The following is a 21,062-nucleotide window of genomic DNA, read 5'->3' as shown; positions in this document are numbered from 1 at the left end:
GGGTCTTCGCGGCCGTTGAAAAAGTGGCGCGGGGAGTGGCGGGGGAGCGTCGCTGTGCTGGCGCGGCGGGCGGCGAGCGGGGACCTGCCTCCTGAGCGCCCCTCTGCAGGGCCTGGGTGACCAGGGCATCGGGGGCTGTGCCGCGCGGTGTGGACGAGCCGGGCGCGTCTGGCAGGCAGCCCTCGTTTTGCCGGACGAATGCGAGACCCAGGGAGGGGACCGGGAGGAGGTCCCTCTGGAGGCATTCAGCGTGTTTACTGAGTGCTTAGCGTGTGTGCCTCGTGCTGTACCGAACGCTGTAGACGCACGATTTTACTCCTCAACAATGTTACCACGTAGGTATTGTTATCATCCCTATTTTGCTACATTGGAAAGCGAGGCTGGGGAAGGTTAGGTGGCTCATCCGGGGGTCACACCTACAGTGTTAGTGAGTGTTTATTCAAAGATACGGATTCTTGTACCCGACCCAACAGTTGCACTCCTAGGTGTATGTGCAAGAGGGTTGAAAACACGCCCCCACGAAAACGTGGAGATGGATGTTCGCGGCAGCATTGTTCATAATGGGCAAACCCCAGAAACGAACCGTCAGAAATATCCGTCAGTGCTGAATGGATAAACAAGGTGTGGCCTATCTACGCAGTGTTACACCTCAATCTTTAAAGAAAGGATGCCTTGATAACCTGCATGTCAAATGCAGAGATCAACCAGGGGTGGTGTTGAGTCTTGGCGTTGAAATTTTCTCATGGTAATCTCCACTTTGTTTATAGGTCGCCTTGACCTAGAAGGGATTTGAGGCGTCCCATTAGGCTCCAGACAGCTGAGTTCCAGGTTGAATGTGTTGGGACCGCATCTTGTCTTTTCTGTTTCTCTAGATACCGTATGTATTTCCGTAAAGTTGGGCCACAGAACGTGTCTAATGGACTGAATTCAGTGCTAGTCTGTGTCTCATCTCTCTTTTTCCTTTTAGGGAATTAATTTGATAGCGCCTATCAATGGCTCTAACAAAGTCATCACTGTCGCTGGAGTCCAGTGAGAGTGACTCTGAAGAGTTGCCAACGTTTGCCTTTCTGAAGCAGGAAGCGTCTTCAACGAAGAGGAGGCAGCCTCAGAGGGAGAAGATTGTTGTGGTTGACACCTCGGATTCTGAGGCCTCCCGTCCTCCATCACCAAAGTTGAAAGATACACCACCTGTCCCAGACATAGCGGAACCTGTCCCACAAACGGAGCCAGTCAGGGTGCTAAGCAGTGGAAGTGAGGATGAGGAAGAATTAATCCCCCTAGCCCAGAGGCTTACATGTAAGTTTCTGACCCGCAAGCAGCTGAGCCCTGAGGACGCTAGCTCCCCGATTCAAACTGTGTGGGGTCATCGGAGTACTGAAGGAGCATCATGCGGCTGGAAAAAACAGTCCTTTCCAAAGGTCCCTGATGCCTCCTTCCGTGACACCTCAGAGAGACGTTCATCAAGTAACAGGGACCCTGTGGGAGACCGTCTGTGCCATCAGCTTCCAGCCTTCCAAGCCACCTGCCCTGTGCAGAGCGACAGCTTGACAGCGACCAAAACAAATGCTGAAGCCCCCCCACTTCAGAAGAGAACCAAGCATGGTCAGAAGGTCCAGAGGAGAGGCCCACGGGGATGCCAGCCACGGGGACAAGCAAGCCAGAAGGAGAGCACCCTGAGACAACAGGAAAGGCAGAAGAAGGCGGCCCTGGTGAATAGGCTGAAAGCGCAGAGGCCCGAGGAATGCTTAAGGCACATCATTGTGGGGCTGGATCCAGGTGCTCCTGGCAACTGTCTTCATCCTGTGCTGGGCCCTTCCTGCTCCTGGGCCACCCACTGATAGCGCCTTTCCTGTCGTCTGTTGCAGTGCTCTTACAGATGGAAGGCGGAGGCCAGCTCCTCGGGGCGCTGCAGTCCATGGAGTGCCGCTGTGTGATTGAGGCACAGGCTGTGCCTTGCAGCATCACCTGGAGGAGAAGGGCCGGGCTAGCTGAGGTAGCAGCTTTCTGGCTGACGTCTCTCCTCCCCTCTTCGAGCCACCCGATACGTGTGCTTTTATTGTTAAGAATATTAGGCAAGGTCCCAGCAGGAAAACAGAAGGCACACTCAACTTAGGGTAATTTGAGGAAGATTTAATAAAGGATCTGTTTTTTAAAGCGTGGGCAGGCTACAAGGAAACGACAAGGGATGACACAGTACCTCAAGGTAATAATAACACCGTGAACTCAGGATTTCTCCACCTCAGGTACGGTCGGCATTTCAGGTCCGATAATTCTCTGTTGTGGGGGTTGTCCTGTGCACTGTAGAACGTTGAACGGCATCCCTGGCCTCTAACCACCAGATGCCAGTTAGCACACTCCCGGGCATGACAATCAAAAACGTCTCTAGATGGTGCCAAACATCCCTTGTGGGAAAAACTCACCCCTGGTTGAGAACCACTGACATGTTTCTTACCATACCTCGGCCTGAATGGATGAAGGGGAGAAGTGGTTATCAGAATCCAGGAGAGAGAAATGTAGACAGCACCCACCTTGAGAGAGGCTTGACCTCCAGTAGAGGAAGGTAGCAAACCCTAAGTGACCCCATCTCGAGGGAGCCAGGGAAATATCTCGACTTCATTCCTCCCTCCCTCCCTCCAATCTCCTCCTGGGTTTCCCGCCAACCTTTGCACCAGACAGCCTGGTGATGCGGCCTCCTGCAGGGAGCAGAGTGGGGAAGGAGGGAGAGGGGATCCGTGGGGGGGGCAGAGAGAAGGTAATTCTCACAGGATTTCTACTTCTCTCTGGCTGGGCTTTGGGAATGGGTGGGCTCGTGCTTGAATCTCAGGCCCAGGCCTTTATGGCTATGAGCCTAGGCAAATTATTTCATCTCCTTGTGCCTCGTGTGTAAAATGAGGACACCGTTACATCCTTTTGGGTGCCCCGTGTCGTGGGGACTAAGATAACCAAGCACTGGCCCGTAGCAGGCACACAGCAAATGTTCCTTCCTTGGCCCGGGCTCCCAGGTTGCTACAGCTGCTGTGCCTTCCACTCATCTGGTCTGTGAATCCACAATACTCCGCCCCTCATTTAAGAGTTTCTAGATGAAAACGTTAAGATTTTTTCCTCTTGGGGCACCTGGCTGGCTCAGTCAGTAGAGCACTTGACTCTTGATCTTGGGGTCATGAGTTCAAGCCCCACTTGGGGTGTGGAGCCTGCTTAAAAATATTTTTCCTCGCATTTGGCTCTCATTTGCTCAATAATTTAGGGCAATTGCATACTTTTTTTTTCTTAATTGGTTTTATTTCTTTTGAGAGAGAGAGAGCACACGCAGGAGGGGCAGAGAGAAAGAGAGAATCCCAAGCAGGCTCCGCACTGTCCATACAGAGGCTGACCCAGGGCTCAAACTCACGAACCGTGAGATTGTGACTTGAGCTGAAATCAAGGTTCAGACGCTTAACTGACTGAGCCACCCAGGCGCCCCTAACTGCACACTTTGTAATTTGGGTTGTTAGCAAATCTTTATATCCATGTCGCAGCTTAACCTTTCAAGGCACTTCCGCATTCTCCCTCGTGCGTCAGTCGCAGTCACCCCAGTCACCCCGCACAGAGGGAGTTCTTACCCCCACATCACAGGCGGGGGGAGGCAGGTCAGAGGAGCACAGCTGAGCGGGAACTAGAACCCACAGCTCCTCCCACTGCACTTTGCTCTGTTCTGGGCCTTGGCTTTTGTTTCCAGGGACCCAGTCAGAAAACTGCACTGGCCCCGCCGGTCACTGTGCGACACTGGATTGTTGGCCCTGGTGAAGAGAAGGTGCTCTCCCAGGCGGAAGTTCCCCTGTGGCTCTTATCTCTGTCACACAAAACCTGTGTGTGTGTGTAAGGGCCACTCAGCTCCCAGTCAGCATCTACCCTCAAGGGCCAAGTTACTTATTTGTACCAACCCCTCTGGAAGAGTTTCCTTCCCCTCCACCCCCCTATCCAAAGCGCCCAGAAACATTGGCAGTTCTCAGCATTTCCACACCTTTTACTCACCGCCTCTGAGACGCAGTATGCCAAGGTCGAGCAGGGGAGGACTGGGAGGGACAGGATCACGGGTGACCGTTTCTGGCCACCACGGCTTCATTCCAGAAGAATACTGCACAAGTGGGCTCGGCTGATGGGAGTAAGTTCATCACCCAGAAGGCCTGGGTCTCTCTCACGGGTGCTGAGCACCTGCTGAGCTGCCCCTCTCTGCTGGGTCCCGGGTCCTTTGGCAGGATGGAGAGGAAGGCTGGGTGGAGGAACCGATGGTCCTGGTGCTGCTCCTGGCAGAGGCGTTTGTGTCCATGGTCTACAAGTTCAAGCAGGTGGGCAGAGATGAGTGTCCCGCGAGGCACGGGGCAGAGGGCCGACTCTAGGGAACAGACATTAACGCAGCGTCTGCCTTCGTGCAGGGAAGCCTGGGTGACTCTGAGAAAGGGAAGGAAACACTCCGGAGCTTCGTAACTGACACCGCAGCGAGGACAGCTGGGAAGGCTCTGTCCCTGGTGATTGTGGACCAGGAGAAATGCTTCAGGTTTGAATTTGTCCTCGAGACAGCCTGAAAAGGGGCAGCTCTTGGGCCGTCGGGTGCACTTACTCATCCCAGATCTGGGTCCTCCCTGGCAAGCCCTGTGGAACCCTCTGGTCTGGTCTTTTCACCCCTTTCCTGCCTGAGCTCAGCCTGGAGCTGCTGCTCTTTGACCTCCCCCCCCCCCCCCCCCCGATTCCAGCGCTCCCCATCTTCCGAGAAGAAGGAAACGGGGAGTGGCAAACAGAGAACAGGCCAAGGAGAGGAAGCGGAGACAACCAGATGCCAGCGCAGGGCAAATGGTGTCCAGGGTAGATGTGGAAGAGGTAAGAACTCGGTGTTGCCTGAGTCGGGCTGGGCTCTCACTCTCCCCTAACCCAGTTTGCTGTGGATAAGGAACAAAGTGCCTGCTGGACACGACTCTCTGCCTTGGCACCGAGTAGGAGAGAAGGGGCTAAAACAGGGAGCCAAGGCGCTGGGGTGCAGCTTCGGCGGGTGTGAGAGGGCAACTTCGACGAGGCCGAGTCCCTCTGCCCTTCCAGCCCGTCCCGCTTTTGGGTGTCTAGGCATTGGTGGATCTGCAGCTATACACCGAAGCCCAGGCCCGAATCGTGCAGAGCTGGAAAGAGCTGGCCGACTTCGCCTGCGCATTTACAAAGGCTGTGGCCGAGGCGCCCTTCAAGTGAGTGCCCCCAGCAAGTCTCCGCCCCGCCGCCAGGCCTGGTTCTGTGCAGATGTCCTCCTCCCCCGGGGTCTGCTGCCGGCTCATTGTCGGTCAAGCTGGCGGTGGAAGGAGCAGACCTCATGCTGGGGATTCTCATGAGGAGCCCTCAAGCCTAGCGCCTGTAGTTCGTGTAAGTTCGTGGCCTGCAGGCTGCCCTGGGTCACCAGTAAGCCAAGTTGCCAGGTTTCATTACATGGCAGGTCACAGTGCAATAAGCCCTCATGAAACAAACTTTTAGCCTACTTAGTTCTAGGAGTGTTCGTGGTCGGAATTTAGAGTTAGCAAAAGACCTCAGAGACCATTCAGGCCAAGTCCCTCCTCATTCTATACCTGAGGGAACTGAGGCCTTAAGAGAGTGCCTTGTCTAAGCTCCTAGCAAGTTAGAACTGGACCAGGTTCCCCGATTGCCTGACACCCGGTCCCTTGTGTCTGTCTGTCCTTGTGCACACTGCTCTCTGGTCAACACAACCCAATTTCAGCATGTGAAACAATCTGGTACTTTCCTGGTGCTTTCTCTCTTAATGGAAAGGACTAGGTGGTGTTTTTAAGGGAACCAGCAACTAGCGGTGTTTGGGAACAAAGCACTCAAATAGGCCAGATACAACACTGTGCCTGCCTCTTGGGAGGTCAGTGGAAGGAGGGAGGGTTTTTAAGTTCCCAGCCGAGGGGACAGGTGGAGTGACTGACTCATGACTCTTCAACTGCTATTCACAGGAAGCTTCGAGATCAAACCAGTTTCTCTTTCTGCCTGGAGAGTGACTGGGCGGGAGGGGCAAAGGTTGACCGAGCTGGCAGGGGGCTCGCGCTGGTCTGGAGGAGACAGATTCAGCAGCTGAACAGAGTCAGCCTGGACATGGCCAGTGCCATTGTGGACACCTATCCCTCCCCGCAGCGTCTGGTCCAGGTATGCTGCTGCAGGGGTCACCCCCCACCTGGCACCCCATGGCCTCGGTGGACTCCCAGGCGGCTTCCTTGGGGCACACCGGTGGTCCACAGTGTGGGCCTGCAAAAAGCAGTTAACACTGACCCGGGGAGGACAGGTTCTCCTCCCCAACACCCTAGCTTACTGCCCCCTTATGGATGCACAAGGGTGACTGGATGGTACAGTACTGAGAGGTCATTTGCCACTTGCAGGCTTATAGGCAGTGTTTTTCGGAGCAAGAGCGCCAGAATTTGCTTGCGGACATACAGGTTCGCCGTGGGGAAGGTGTGACCTCCACCTCCCGCCGTGTTGGACCAGAGCTCTCCAGGCGGATCTACCTTCAGATGACCACTCTGCAGCCAGCTCTCTCTTTAGACAGTGCAGACTGACGCCAGCCCTCGGGGACAAGGATGACAAACGAGGTTTGCATCTCCTCCGCCTTTGGCCACAGGAAGAGACCGGACGCGCCTCCTTGAAGCACAAGCCTGGGTCGGACCACAGGCTGTTCCCTGGGCACCCTTATCTGCAGAAGTCTCCCTGTCAGCTTGGGACAGATGGCTGAGATACTTGTGTTTACCTTCACAAGCCTTTAATTTTCCTCTCCTAGCAAAAACCCAGCTGCCGTGCACAAATCACCCCTCCCCCCTCCCCCAGCCAGCCCTCAACCCTCAAAACACAAAGAAACACAGACAGACCACTCAGACACATATTTAATAATTGTAGAAATCCAGAAGAACCTCAGCATCAAATCTCGAGATCATGAGTGAACTTCCCTCAGCGGGTTGACTTGACTAGGGCCGGGTGTGCCCTGCCTTCCTACACCCACTGAAGCCGCCTCAACCAGCCCCTGCGTGGGGACTTCCATATCCTCTTAATCTCATGTCACGTACTGTTTAGTTTCAATAAAGCATTTGTACCAATGGCTCTGGAGCTTGGAGGAAGACTAAGGAATGTGTAGTGATTCTGAGTAAGGTATGGGCTTTTGCAGCAGAGCTATCTGGGGAGGGAGAAAGGAACAAGTCACTTCTTCCAATAGGACGGTCGTAAGTGGCCATCCTATCCAAACGAGCCACTAAGGCTAAAAATCCTGGACCTCACTCTGTCTCTGAACCATGACAGGTTCTTGTTCCCCTGAGGGAGAGACAAGAAGCTCGTAACTGGGACCTTTCAGTGAATGAGCACCATGATGACCATTTCTTTTCCCTTCATCCGGCTTTTGTGAAAAAGAGAGGCCAAGGAGGCCACAGAGCAAGCAGAGGCATAATCTGGGAGACAAGAGGATGGACAGTCCTGCCCGTCTGTGCTGGTCATTAGGAAGTGCGCCACTTTTAAACTCCGTGGTGCCACTCGCTTCCCTTCATTGCGGAGGTGGTTCTAGGTCTAGACCCAAACAATTCTAGACGTCCATCTCCATGAAACTTTGTGGAGTTTTCAGGTTGACTTTGACTTACTTTGTCGCACCAACTACCAACAGCTGCCCGAGACAATATGGCTTTGCAATGGTCCACCTCGTTGTTTACTGGCAATCAGGGAGTTAATGCTCTAAAATTGAGGCAAGGAGCCTGGGCCGTCCCCATTTTGCGAAAGCCACATGAGCCGGGGGCAGGGCTCTACAGGAGCTGCCAGGACCCTCATGGCTATGAGATTTCTATTTGTGGGACATGAAGCTTGCCTACCGTCAAAGATTTTACACCCCAGCCGAGAGACACTCAGTTCTGGTGTGACTTCTGTTCTCTCCTGACATTATTATGGAAGCAAAATGACAGGATACTGGAGCAGGAGTTCAGTTCTGCCTCAACTAGCTGGGAGACCACAGGCAAGTCACAGAAGGCCTCAGTTTCCCTGTCTGCAAGTGTTCTATTGGACTGGGTGGTCCTGAAGTCCCTTTCACAGCCTGAGGTTTTATAGGGTCATTAAAAATGTCTGAGGTCCTTAAGAAAATAGGTATCCCCACCCCCACCCCTCCCAATTTAGGCTAGATTTGCCGAGTATGGTGTTCCCGTAGTCCCCAATCACACTGCCTCCTGATCTGCCCTGGCTGCCCAGGGAGGAATGAAAGAAAGGGTTTGTGACATACAAAAGTATAAATGTAGTGACAGCTGACCTGACCGTTTAGTAGAAACGAGCCTTGCCTTTACACAGCTTTGTAGAACAACTAGAAAAGGCCGTTTTTCCCTCTCCCCACCCCAAGCCTATTCCTTTAGGCATGCAGGTAACTCTCCCCACGTCTCACTTCTTATTCCGCCAGGGGACCCTGACCAAGGAACGGAGAAGTCCTACAAAGAGGGGATCTCAAGTACCAATCGGCAGCCATTTGATGATGGCAGGTAGGTCGGACGCTAAAAAGAGGTTGTGTCCAGCAGAACCCAATTCCATAGGAATCCAAGCTCCAAGGCTGGGAGGCAGCAGGTGTGGAGGACAGGCTCACTGCTGAGAATCGGCCTGCAGCACCCACTGCAGGATGTCGTGGCTGCGCAGACCCCGGACCGCGTTGTCGTAGATGGTGTTCACGCTGGTGCACAGGGGCTGCCGCTGCAGCTCTGTCACCCGACAGGCGACCAGCCCGCCGGCCACACACAGCAGCAGCAGCAGCAGCAGCTTCAGCACGGCCCAGGACCTGGTGTGTTTCCGGGGGGGCGGCTTGCGGGGGCGAGAGCCGGACTTCGATTCTGGAGGGACAGAGTCACAGCGGACAAGAACGTTCAGTCAGTGGGAGACGACCCACACTCTACCCATTGAGGCAGATCCGCCAGAACCCCCTCCTCAAAGGCAAACTCCCAGGCCCTGACGAGAGGACTTTTTAAGGCCATCTGAGTTCTTGAAACCCTCTGCTTATGCAGAGCCCGAAACAGAAGTCCTCCTCCAGTGGATCTCAAGAGGGCACACTCAGAACGAGGAGTCATTCCAGGCGCCTCACGGAGCTCAGTCCCCAGGGTCCCTTGGGATCAGGGGAGGGGCTTTTCAGCGGGCAACAAGCACAGTTAGAATGCTGCTTCAATGCTAGAGTGAGTATATATATTACATTTCTAATTTTTTTAAAAAATTGGTTTTGAGGGGTGCTTGAGGAGCTCAGTCGGGTGAGTGTCTGACTTCGGCTCAGGTCATGATCTCATGGTTTTTGAGTTCAAGCCCCGCGTCGGGGTCTGTGCTGACAGCTCAGAGCCTGGAGCCCGCTTCGGGTTCTGTGTCTTGCTCTCTCTCTGCCCCCCCCCCCACCCCATTCATGCTCTGTCTCTGTTTCTCTCAGAAATAAACATTTTAAAAAATAATAAAATGTTTGAAACGCTTTTAAAAAATAAATACAATAAAATAAAAACCGGTTTTGAGATTTAAAAAAATTTTTTTAAATGTTTATCTATCTTTGAAAAAGAGACAACGCGCACACGCGCGGGGGAGGGGCAGGGAGAGAGACAGAATCCGAAGCAGGCTCCAGGCTCTGAGCTGTCAGCACAGAGCCCGGTGCGGCGCTTGAACTCACGAGGTGAGACCGTGACCTGAGCCGAAGTCGGCCACTTAATCGACTGAGCCACTCAGGCGCCCCTGGTTTTGAGATTTTTAGCCAAAACTTTTAAATTTGACCAAGCACCCACATGCCAAGAACTGCATGATCCTGTCACATAGGTTTTCTTGCTTAATGCTGTCGCTACCCTGTGAGGAGGTGGGATCCTCATTTTACACAAGGAAACAGAACGGTGGCCAGGCAGCCTGCTCCAGGCCAGCGAGGGAGAGCCGCGGCCGGGCCCCACGCCTTCACCCTCCCTACAGAATTCCTTCCCCGGCTCAGGGGCCTCTCCCTCACGGGCCCCCCCGGCCCAGAAGGTGTACAATCCTCCCCTATATATGGAGCCATGTCCCTACACAAATCCAACTGGACGTATTCAGGCAAAACACGGTGTTTTTTATACAGCGTGGCTCCCCGAAGGCAGCAAAACGATTCCTCTCGTGTTCAAGCAAAAAGAGGGCGCTCTGTTCCGACTTGGAGAGAAAACCAGAGGTAGTGCTGGCATCTCTGAGACGGTACCGTGCACTCAGAATGCCCTAGTGCACTTCACAGATGATGCGAGGGACTTTTAAGGGCAATGTGACCACATGCAATCTTGGCTTTATGGTGATTTTGCCATCCAACCCTTACAAGAAAGAAGGGCAGCTCCCTATTCTGGGAACGCTCTAAGCCGTGTCTCACCAAACACCTGCACGTAAGCACCTGCTCCCCAGGACAGCCCCCCCACCCCCGGTAGGCAAAGCCTCCACGTGACTCCCAGGACTGAGAGCATGCTGGATCTGACCGGGTCTGCAGCCTCGCTCACTGCCCCCTCAGTGCCCCCACGGCACCCCCGCCGGAACCCTGCAACTGCGAAAACATACTCGGAGCCTGATTTGCTTCCTTCTTCGGCTTCTTCTCCTGCTCCCGCTTGGCCGCTTTGAGGGCGTCGTACTCCTTTCTCCGGCGTTCCTTCTCTTCCGCCTTCTCCCGCTTCCGCAGCTCCCGCTCCTGCGCCTCCTTAGCTCGCTGCTTGGCCTCCCGCTTCTTCTCGGCCTCTGCAGGAAAATCCACCCCAAGATGACTTCTCACCCACAAACCTGCAAGAGTGCTTTCCTGAGTGACTAAAAGCACGGGCTTGGCCTTTCCCTTATGCCACAGGTCACTGAAGCAGTCTTAAGGAGACAGCTGTCTTCCTGCTCTCCAGGAAGTAAGCGCTCCCTCAAATACGGTAAACTGCTCTCAGGGTTTGCTGGATGGATTATTGAAAGGTTCCCAGCCCCGTGCAGTGGAGAGATTAGGGTAACGTAACAAGGGTACATGAGGAAGGCATGGGTGACGAGCCCGGTGATTCAGAAGGCACAGAGGGACACCCTTATTATACAACTTGGCTGTCAAGAGAAGAAACCGTGATTCTATGGGATTCCGGTCTTCCCAAGCTTCGGAAGGGAACGTAGCATGGGAAGGGCAAGTAAGAAGACAAAGTGAGCACTCAAGTTCACAGTTAGACACGACGGAAATGTTTTCCTGAGAAAGCAAGACTAATCATTTGTCAGAGGGAACCTCTAGGCTCCCACTCAGGAATCTGTGACACATTCTGATTTACTTCACGGTTCAAGTACGTTTACATCCAATGCCCAGCTTACAAATTACGGGGTTCTAAAAATGCACTTCCAGATTAGTTATTTGGAAGCCTGAAGTACATTTTTCCAAAGCCAGAATGCCACAAATTAGGGAGTTAAATGTCTTTCTGGGCTTAAAAGCCCATCTGACCCATAATGTAGCTGAATTGTAGTATGCAAAGTACTGGAGCTTTCCACTGCTTTTCTGTGTACAAACAAGCTCCAAGTTCCAGCTGGGCAACGACAATGCCAAGAGCACATTCTACCCCACCCGGAGAGAACATGTGGAGGCAGGAAGTCAAGCAGCAGTGGTCCAAGGAAATACAGCATCACAGCAGCCACGCATGTGAGAAGGCCCGGTGTCACTCAGGCTCTTTCAGGGTCTGCCCATGACCAGTACTAAGCACGTCCTCCCCCCCTCCAACCACGGAATCCTCCAGTAAGGGGGCTCAGACATCTGCCAGTCAACAGAGCGCCCGCTGTGCGCCAAGCCTTGTTCTAAGTGCTTGAGATACAGCAGTGAAGACAAATCGGGTTCCAGCACCTAAGACCTTCTAGAGACGGAGACAAACGAGTGAACGAACAGAAAAAAGACAACAACATGCGCCACAAAGAGAGTAACAGAGACTGTGATGGAGTGACGGGAGGGATGCTACCCACGTCTGGGTGGTTCGGAAGGGGTTACGGTAAAGCTACGGCAACATCTGAGCAGACAAGAAGGACATGAACCCAGCCGCGTAAAGACCCGAAGAAGAAACCAGGCACAGCCCCTGCGGTAAGACCGGACTTAGCGTGATCGAGCAACAGCAGAGGCTCGTGTGGCTGAAGTTAACAGCGTTCTCTCCCCTGGGTGCGGGACACAGCTGGAGAAGCAAGCAGGCCTGGGGCCATGGCGGGCCCGGTCGTCTGTGGAGCTAAGTTTGAATTTCATCCTAAATTCAATCAGGAGCCATTAGAGTGTCTTAAGCAAATAGCAGCATCACCGACTTATGTTGTGAAGGGATCCCTGTGGCTGCCGTGCGGAAGGGGCACCAGCGTGGAGACAGGCCACAGAGCTGGGAGGGGTCTACAGCGCGGAGGCTGAATTACAGTATGGCCCAGGGGTGGAGGAACCATCACACGCGGTCCTTGCTGACACACTGGATACTGGGGAACTGAAGACAGACGTCTGGACATCTTTCCAGTTTCAGGCTTGAATAACTACAGGGATGGTGACAGTCTAGTCCAGGGGACCCCCGGGAGGGCTCGCAGGGGACTGACCGTCTCGGCCACACTTAAGTTGAGCTGCCTCTTAACCCTCCCAGCCGGCTGCCGGACTCTGGAGCTCAGCGGAGAAGCCAGGACTAGACACAGATGACACCATACACCACCATACTCCTCCTCACGATGCTTCCACGGACCCCGGCTCCTGACCCATGGGAGCCAGCGGCCGGGCGAGGACGGGAAGGTGGCTGGCGGAGGGACGGCACCTACCTCGTTCTACTTCCAGCCGCCGCTGCCTCTCTCGCTCCTGGTCAGCCTGCACGGCCTTCATGTGCTGTAACACCTGCAAAGGGGGAGCGGAGATCTGAACTAGCCCAAGCCGGGGGCTCCACGGCACACACGTCTGCTCAGGAGGCTCAAAAGCACGACGGCTCCTTTTAGGTGAGCACAGCCCCACGGCAGCGCGGAGCTAACGGAGGCCATCCTGTCTTCGTCTCCTACCTTACTAAGCCGGCCTTAGCTGGAGAAGGGCCAGCTGAGCCCAGGCCACTAAAGCTGTGAGCAAACACGTTTGTGAAACCCACTGCCAACTGGAGCGTGGAAGGAGTCCTGCTCTTTACAGTCCCTGTCACACGCACGATCTCACGTGTGCCCCAGGCAACTCTTGGTGGTGGGCAGGACGGCACTTCCGCCGAGACCTTCTGACTTCCTGACCTCCCTCCCTCGGCCACCTTACAAAGTTCCGCTCTTCCCAGTCCTCGGGAGGCCTCTTATCTACGCCAGTCGTAACGCTAGTTTCCCTAAGGGTGGCGACTACCGTCCCATCTGCGGGCTAGACACTCAGTATGTGTTTGATGAACAACTGACTGGATCCCCACCTCAAAAGGAAGAAAGCCAAGGCTGACGGGGGGTGATCTGTCCGCCTCGCGTGGCTGGAAGGCAGCACAGCTCAGAGGACTGGTCTTCTGAGCTCCTGGGCCAGAGCTTGTCCCACTCAGGTCAGCACACAAACTAAGGAAGCCTCTAAGAGGAAGCCAAGAGCCATTTGGCCCACACACCGCTCAAAGCCGTGGCTCCCAGAGCCCCTCAAATCCTCGTCCAGTCAGTTGTGGACAGCCCCTGACAAAAACAGCCCCAGAGATTCTCACTACGGGCATGGTTAGGGGAGGAGGTAAAAGACTTTATTTTTTCAGGCTGTGTTTTTAGAAGCTATCCCTTGTTTGTAGAGGACAGAGTGAAAGCTTAGAGCCCGGCACAATCCTAACGCTACCACTTACGGACCCTGTGACCTTAGCAAGTGACTCAACCTCTCAGGCTCCCTGCAAGAGCCTGCTTTGAAGCCACAAGGAACCCTGTCCTGAGCAACCCAGGCCTTGAACCTGCCGCAACCTCTCAGAAGGGAGTCAGTCTTACTAAAAAAAAAATGGCCACTCAACAAGGAGTGCAGGATCTGCAGGAAGGTCAAGCCTGATGGTGAGAGGCAGCCCAAGTTCAAAGTCCCTGTCTCACTCTGAATTCCGAATACTAAGTAAGCACCAACCATTCAGGCGGTTTTAAGGGGTGTACAGGTGGCTAAATAGAGAGCTGAGAGGTTTAAGAGACCTCCCTTTTTCCCCGGGCCCTAATACATCAGGAGTTAGCTGAAAACAGCCAGTTCAGGAAAAGGAGCGACTCCTCTGGTGCAGACCGTGAGCCCCGAGGGTGGATTCTGCCCACCGGTCCCAGTCCACGTTTTCTGATAAGCACTTGATGAATGCTTTCCAGCTAACAAATTATTTTTAAAAGGTGCTGTACTATGCCCCAGGCTTATCAGTGACTACAGCTGACCCATGCAGCCACAAGGTCAGGGCTGGTGAGATCTACGCTATCTCCCGGGGACAAGTGACCTCGATCTGGCCGGCCCAAGCCACGCTACTACAACGCCTAAAGGTGTGCCAGAGACCGCTCTGGGCAGCAGTGCCAGGGAGCGTGGCTCTAGTTACCATATCCACGACGCAGTATGCTACCTGGAGCTCCGTCTGGAAGGTAGGTGCTAACACTAAAGACCTCTGTGCTCAACAGAAGTTATCCTCGTGGAGTATCAGCAATTTCACGAGGTTTCACGTATTACTAGTTGAATGAATAAAGGGAGAAATGAAACGTGTGCGTACTGGGCATGTCTCGGGTCAGAGAAATGGCAGTCGTATCCACTACTTCCCGGGGTTATGAGGAGCATGAGGTGAAATACAAAGCATGCAGGACGAAGGGAGAGTCATCCCTTACAGCTATCGTTCTTCCTCAGAACGCACATCACTCCTAAAGCGCCAGGAGTTCCCCGATCACTTGTACTGTTCTCAGCTAAGGGCAAGCTGTTGCCGTGGCTACCTGGCTGCACTGACCTTGTACTTGGATCTCCTGTGCCAGTGGATGACAGAGATGATGAGACTCTCTCAGAAGCCCTGAGCTAATGACAAGACAAGGCCATTATTCTTGAGCCTCACCTAGAGACCCGCACCCCCCCCCCCCCCCCGTGCCCACATCTCACTGACATCAATTCTAGGATTTAAATCTAAAGCGTTTAAAGTCTATTCTGTTCATCAAGCCTCCTCAACATGGCCAAGTAAGTCATCTGGTGCTCAGCTGAAGCAGCAGCAATCTGTTCTAAAGCTGGAGGGAAGAGGGACTGTGGCTGGAGTGTGAGAGATGCGTGGTGTCGTTCTTAAGAAGCAGTACAAGGCCCCCTCAGGGTTGCTGGCTGTGTCTGCTTCCGTGCCGCCTTTGGTTCCTCGCTCCTCTATCAGATGACTTGACTGAAATCAATCAGATCTGCCCAGGACGTGTCTGCCTATCGGTACAGCACCCAAATGTTGACACCGTTAACAAAATTCCTATAACCACCGTGACTTAGAAAGGCCACAGCCCCTACCCTTCTTGGCCCATTTGAACAACTGTCAATAGTGTAATGTGGGATCAGGCAAGGTCCTGGTTTCTTAAATGTTTATTTATTTTGAGAGAGACAGAGAGAGAGAGAGAGAAAGAGAACGCACGAGAGAGCAAGTGCGTGAGCGAGTGGGGGAGGAGCAGAGAGGGAGTGAGAGAATCCCAAGCAGGCGCTGCGCTGACACATGGGGCTCGATCTCACAAACCAAGAAATCATAACCTGAGCCGAAATCAAGAGCCGGATGCTTAACTGACTGAGCCACCCAGGCGACCCAAGGTCCTGGTTTCTTAAGAACGGAAGTTTTGCAGTAGAGAAGACAGTCTTGTTCTGCTACTTGTAAAGTCAACATAGAAACAAAGGTCCCTCTGCCTGACAGGCTCATAGCAGATGTATTTCACTGGGACCTTAGTGCTCGAATCAACACACAGCTACAGGTGCCCTGGGAGGGAAAAACAAGAGGAGGCGGAGGCTAGTCCCCGGGGAATGGCAGAGGCGACCCGGGGGAGCTTCGTGCTTACCTTGTTGGCACACTGCTTACACTGCTTCTCATCCAAGCAATCCCCTGCCACTTTGGCCAGGACAGGATCCAGGGGGTTATCCTTCAAGTCCAGCCACTTCAGGCTCTGAAGGGATAGAACAGAGAGGCTGGCTAAGCCCAAGTTCACAAGAGAGTCCCTCAAGGCGAGCAAAATGAGCAGGAAGAAAGCCCCTGTGTGTTCCAGCTGCAGGGAAAGCCGTGCGAGGCAGCACCAACAAGGTGGCATTTCCGCCAGCCTTCCTCACAGCCATGCTCCATCGGCCCCCGAGCCCCGTGCCTCACCCAACTGTGGAACGCTGCTTCGTGAACCGTTACCTTGAGCTGAGCAAAGCTGACGGGCAGGGTCACCAGCTTGTTGTTGAGGAGATCCAGGTGCTGGAGGTTGACCAGACGGCCAAAGTCTGCCGGCAGCTGCTGCAGTCTGTTCTTACTCAGGTCCAGCTTCACCAGGTGTGTGAGGCCACAGAAATCCGACTAGGACCCAAAGAGACAGCGCCTAAGCCTCGGGCGCGCACTCTGGTGTAGCCACCGCAGAAGCCCGCGAGCCAGAGGCACCGACATGTAAACCCTGACCCTACCTGCCACCGGCTGTTCCACCCTGGATGAAGTGCGGCTAACACTCAGCCCCTCTGGTGCCAAGCAGTGAGAAGTACGTGGAAAAGGACGTAGCACAAAGTGGGCACAAAATAAGTGTGTTCCCTCATGCTCTGTTCTCGCTGCGACTGGAGCCATGAGGGGGGTCCCTCTTGTGCCCCCACAGCACCCTGTGTTCTCCTTTCACAGGAGCTGTCGAAACACAACGGAACCATCCGCCTTCCTGAAAAGATGATGCGCCGCTTAAGCGCTCAGTGTCACTCTTTGTTCTTCACGGCACCTAGCACAGTACCCACCTGAAATCAAGCTCCGGCCTTGGCTAAGAGACACTACTCATGCTCTCCGGGGACCTGAAACCGCCAGTGATTCTGCACTGCCGAGGAAGGCACAAACAACTGAGTTCAGACCGAAAAGAGCACCAGGGGCTGCTTGAGTGACTCCCGACAAAGTGTGCAGCAGCATCAGGCTGCACGGAACAGCCACCATCCTGTCATTAGACATGGAATACTTCCTAGGGGCAGCGGGACCTCAGCTGCTTTTTCAGTGTGAAAAACGGTTCCTGATGAGCCGCAGGAAGACGCTGCAGATAATGAGCGAGGCCCGGGAGAATACTGAGAGGGGAACAGACTAATGATCCGATGAATAACCTGCCAACTTCTGAGACTCAGTCCCTGAGCCGGAGCCCAGTGGAGTACGTCAGGGAATGACACGGCCAGAGTGATGGATGGAAAAGGCAACGAGGAAGGAGCACTGCTCTGGAGGAGAATGGCTATCACCCCGGAGAGGCTGAAGGGCTGAACCACTCCAGGGCCTAGACGGGTATAAAGGATGGCGAACTGAAGAAATCTCGAAGCATATGAAAGAGGAGAACTGGGAGAAGTTGTGCAAGAAAAACCAAAAGGATCTGACCACAGACTGGCTGTGTTGAACAAAAAAAGTGTCTCGAGTAATTCAAGGGTTGGGAGAATAATAATATGGTAGTCCCCAAAACCATACTTTTTTCCTGTTCCCCACCAAAAGGAGGCTGTTCATAAACAGCTTTCTCCCTGCGCTGCACAGCAACTTCCGGAATGGCTTCTAATCTCCTCTACCCAATAGAGAGGTAAACTGTTCTTCAAAGGAATAAAATAAGGCAGAAAAAAAGATGAGCCCAATAAGTGATTCAGCCAGCACTCCGCTGCCTTTAGTGTTTCGTGGCCCGACTTTCCCACTGTTCTGAAGAATGAAGCCTTGCTTCCCTTCTTGCTGAGACAATCCACCCCACCTCACCCACCCCCCAGCATGCTCCGATTCAGTCACAGCCTGTCTGCAGGGCCTGTCCTGAAATTGCGCCTTATGACCTAACTCCTCTAAACAAGAAGGAGAGGGGTGCCTGGGTGGCTCAGTCAGTTGAGCATCTGACTTCAGCTCAGGTCACGATCTCACGGTTCGCGAGTTCGAGCCCCGCGTCAGGCTCTGTGCCGACAGCTCAGAGCCTGGAGCCTGCTTCGGATTCTGTGTCTCCCTCTCTCTGCCCCTCCCCCACTTGCACTCTCTCTCTCCCTCTCTCTCTCTCAAAAATAAATAAACATTAAAGAAATGAAAAAAAAAAAAAACAAGAAGGAGAAGCAGCATCAGGGCTCTAGAAGGAACTGTGCTTGCTTGCCGATCTTACCGGTAGACTAGTCAGTTTATTGCAGGACAGATCCAGTATGGTGGCCTTTGGGAGGGCAACCTAGGAAAAGGAACAAGAACAAAATGTCAGACCAGCACATGGAATGATTCAGTGACATCTGCTAACGAGGCAATTTCCAGAGAAAATTCCCACAACTAGGAAAGGCCTTTAAAAATCGGCACTGAGGGGCGCAGTCGGTTAAGCGTCCGACTTCAGCCAGGTCACGATCTCGCGGTCCGTGAGTTCGAGCCCCGCATCGGGCTCTGGGCTGATGGCTCAGAGCCTGGAGCCTGTTTCCGATTCTGTGTCTCCCTCTCTCTCTGCCCCTCCCCCGTTCATGCTCTGTCTCTCTCTGTCCCAAAAATAAATAAACGTTGAAAAAAAAAAAAAAGAATCAGCACCGAAATATAACATAGTAAGAGCAGCGTGCATCAGCACTTGCGACCTGGCGAGTATTTTACATTAGTCTTAATCCTCATAACCCTAGAAGATGGGAACTATCACCATTTGATAAATGAGGAGGTCTAGGCATAAAGATTAACTAGCTTGCCAAGGGCACTCAAGAGATTAAGCAATGAAACTGGAAATCTGTTCTAACTTCCGCACTACAGAGCCAAGTGCAATTCGTTAAAGGCAGTGGGGAAAACGTAGGTCATCCCAAGTAATGCTAGGGTGGGGGGTGCAGGTAGGAAACCCGGCGGGAAAAGCGGGGACTAAGATCTAACTCTATCCTGGCAACAATCCAGCCGTGTAACCTTCTGAGACCTCGGGCCTCAGTTTCCTGAGTGGGAGCCGGGGAGGAGCGGGGTGGTGGGGTGGGCGGCAGCGCCCGGATTCCAGCCAGTTTAAGCTGGAATTTGGGAAGAGCCCTCAGCGGCCCCACAGTGACACTTCGCAGAATTCAAGGAAGGACGCCTCAGGGCTGGGACAGCCGGCTGGGATGGCCGGCTTCCTAGAAATGCACGGTTCTGGGCCACACCCAGGTCTACCCAGAGGCCTACTTCTCGGCCGAGTCATTCATTCATTTGTTCATTCATTCTCCCACTGCAGCCAGCAACCACACCGTGGGCGCCTACTTTGAGGCAAGCACGGAGCTGAGCGCTGCGAAAGCCCCCAGACGAGGGGAGATTCACTCCCGACCCGTAAAAAGCTCAGGGCCGAACAAGCAGCTCCTTCTCATCTTCTGGAACTGCGCCAAAGTGACACGTGTACATCCAAGGAAGAAAACTGGGGGCAGAGGTGGGCGCCCGAGGACCGAGTCCCACTCCTCCCACCTGGTTTTAAGACCTGGAAACTGAGGCGTGGGAAAGGAGGCGGCCCGCGCAGGGGCCGGCGCCGGTCTCGGGTGGGCACCTGTGCCCCGCGGGACTGTACTGACCAGCTCCTTGATGGGGACCTCATTCAGGTCGCTGAGGCTCAGGTCCAGCTCGTTGCCGTCCAGCTTGTCGCGGAGGTTCCCGCCCTTGCTACCGGCCTTGGTCATGGTGACGCCGGCTGAGCGGTGCCGGCTCCGGGGCTCCGACGGGCAGGAGAGGCGCCGAGAAGCCGCTCGTCGGTTCAGCGGACTCGCACCCAACCGACAACGCCTGCGTCCGCCGCCGCCGCAGGTGCGAGACGCCGCCGTCCGACCGACCGCCCGCTGCACTCTGAGCCCCGAGCCCCGCTCCCACCGGTGCCGCCGCGACGACGACCACTTCCGTGTCCACGTCACCTTCCGCGGCCACTGAGACGGGCGGGGCCAGAGCGGCCCGAGTGTGCGCGAGACCGCCCTCTGGCGCTTAGGAGAGCGCACTGCAGTCGCCTCCACGTCCGGAAGGGTGGGGTTCAAAGCCTTGAGTTCTGTTGCCGGGCGGGCGAAGCCACCGCTTTCCCCATCCCGGGGCCCTTGGTAGGCCACTGTCGCTGGCAACGCCAGGAGGCGAAAGGGCACGGGCCTGGGTGCCAGAAGACCTGGGTTGCATCCCAAACTGACCTCACCAAGTCACCCCCGTTCCCCTGGATTAGGAGCTGAAACCTCATGTCCTTCAAAATTGCTCCCTGACCTCTTTAACTTAATCCCCAAATCATTATCACTCAGAAAATCCGAGCCTCAGAATCTCTCTTCTCTCCTCTTCCCTGCCCCAGTCCTTGTCTAGGCCGCCGTTAGCTCGTGCCTGGATTTCTCTTGAGTCTCTCTCCCCTCCACCTCTACCCAGCTGCCCAGATCTTGCTAAAAATCTAGCCAAGTCTTTCCGCTGCTTAAAACCCTTCCAACCTTGGCTACCTCTAGGATATGGACCCTCTCTTTTCTAGACCGGTCCTTGCTCGCTTCTGCAGTCTCCTCACAAACCCCAGTCCCTTCCTGCCTGGGGTGCTGTGTAGACTGCCATTAGGCGGCCTCCACACCCTTCCCTCTCCTGGGATGGCCTTGCTTCCCAACGCACCTCTGCCTGGCTAATTTCTAGACCTCCGGGAAGCCTCCCTGTCCACCATGAACAGCAGACTGAGTTAGGGGTCCCTCCTTGGGACTCTGGCAATGTCCTGTGTGCTGCCTTATTATCAGGAGTGGCAGAGTTTGGCTACAGTGGGGCCTTTGGCTCTGCCCGTTGCTGTTCATGAAACCGTAAGCGATCGCCGTGCCTTATTTATGGATAGATGAGAAATGTGCATAATAATGATACCGACTGGTAGCGGCGGGGAGGACTGAATGATCGAAACACACCAAGAGCTTGCCACAGTGACTGGCACTCAGTGAGTACCTGATAAATATTTGCCTTAATTCATAATCTGCCTTGTGTTATCTTTAGGTGTCTGTCCTCCACTCTGGACCGTGAGCGAGGGATATGGTCTTTGTATCCCCAGTGTCTGGGTGTCAGATGCACCACAGTTGCTCATTC

General features: G+C 54.2%; 2 protein-coding genes across 5 annotated transcripts; one reads left to right on the top strand and one right to left on the bottom strand.

Annotated features, from left to right (window-relative positions):
- The first annotated feature begins 34 nt into the window (after nucleotides 1-34).
- EME1 (essential meiotic structure-specific endonuclease 1) lies at nucleotides 35-8,608 on the top strand. 4 transcript variants are annotated; one of them, XM_047831873.1, is made up of 11 exons: nucleotides 35-335; nucleotides 768-877; nucleotides 968-1,776; nucleotides 1,866-1,993; nucleotides 4,236-4,325; nucleotides 4,413-4,534; nucleotides 4,731-4,854; nucleotides 5,095-5,210; nucleotides 5,967-6,156; nucleotides 6,387-6,596; nucleotides 8,423-8,558. In XM_047831873.1, exons 3-10 carry the CDS (start codon nucleotides 993-995, stop codon nucleotides 6,561-6,563), a joined length of 1,731 nt encoding a protein of 576 aa, XP_047687829.1. In that variant the 5' UTR covers nucleotides 35-335; nucleotides 768-877; nucleotides 968-992; the 3' UTR covers nucleotides 6,564-6,596; nucleotides 8,423-8,558. The 4 variants fall into 4 exon arrangements, with proteins under 4 accessions (XP_047687829.1, XP_047687826.1, XP_047687828.1 ...); XM_047831870.1 differs by lacking the exon at nucleotides 6,387-6,596 and having other exon boundaries at nucleotides 8,423-8,608; XM_047831872.1 differs by lacking the exon at nucleotides 8,423-8,558 and having other exon boundaries at nucleotides 6,387-7,096.
- Nucleotides 6,867-19,897, bottom strand: LRRC59 (leucine rich repeat containing 59). The gene is made up of 7 exons (XM_047831874.1): nucleotides 19,565-19,897; nucleotides 18,187-18,246; nucleotides 16,254-16,412; nucleotides 15,919-16,023; nucleotides 12,751-12,823; nucleotides 10,540-10,713; nucleotides 6,867-8,843 (listed from the first exon to the last, which is right to left on the bottom strand). The coding sequence occupies exons 1-7, from the start codon at nucleotides 19,667-19,669 to the stop codon at nucleotides 8,599-8,601; spliced, it is 921 nt and encodes a 306-aa protein (XP_047687830.1). The 5' UTR covers nucleotides 19,670-19,897; the 3' UTR covers nucleotides 6,867-8,598.
- Nucleotides 19,898-21,062: the final 1,165 nt, after the last annotated feature.

The sequence above is a fragment of the Prionailurus viverrinus genome, chromosome E1 (genome assembly GCF_022837055.1).
Source record: "Prionailurus viverrinus isolate Anna chromosome E1, UM_Priviv_1.0, whole genome shotgun sequence".
In the NCBI taxonomy this organism is placed as follows: Eukaryota; Metazoa; Chordata; class Mammalia; order Carnivora; family Felidae; genus Prionailurus; species Prionailurus viverrinus.
Note: the sequence above shows the minus strand (reverse complement) of the source record. Positions and strands in the feature narration are given on the sequence as shown.

What these genes read in the sequence shown, in the direction of transcription:
- LRRC59 (XM_047831874.1), bottom strand. Translation starts at nt 19,669, where the DNA reads ATGACCAAGGCCGGTAGCAAGGGCGGGAACCTCCGCGACAAGCTGGAC. An exon ending in GTAAGCAGTGTGCCAACAAG is followed by an intron (nt 12,824 to 15,918) that starts GTAAGCACGAAG and finishes CCCCCTTTGCAG; the next exon opens with GTGTTACAGCACATGAAGGC. An exon ending in GCGGCTGGAAGTAGAACGAG is followed by an intron (nt 10,714 to 12,750) that starts GTAGGTGCCGTC and finishes ATTTTCCTGCAG; the next exon opens with AGGCCGAGAAGAAGCGGGAG.
- EME1 (XM_047831871.1), top strand. Translation starts at nt 993, where the DNA reads ATGGCTCTAACAAAGTCATCACTGTCGCTGGAGTCCAGTGAGAGTGAC. An exon ending in GAAGGGCCGGGCTAGCTGAG is followed by an intron (nt 1,994 to 4,235) that starts GTAGCAGCTTTC and finishes GTCCTTTGGCAG; the next exon opens with GATGGAGAGGAAGGCTGGGT. An exon ending in TGGTCTACAAGTTCAAGCAG is followed by an intron (nt 4,326 to 4,412) that starts GTGGGCAGAGAT and finishes GCCTTCGTGCAG; the next exon opens with GGAAGCCTGGGTGACTCTGA.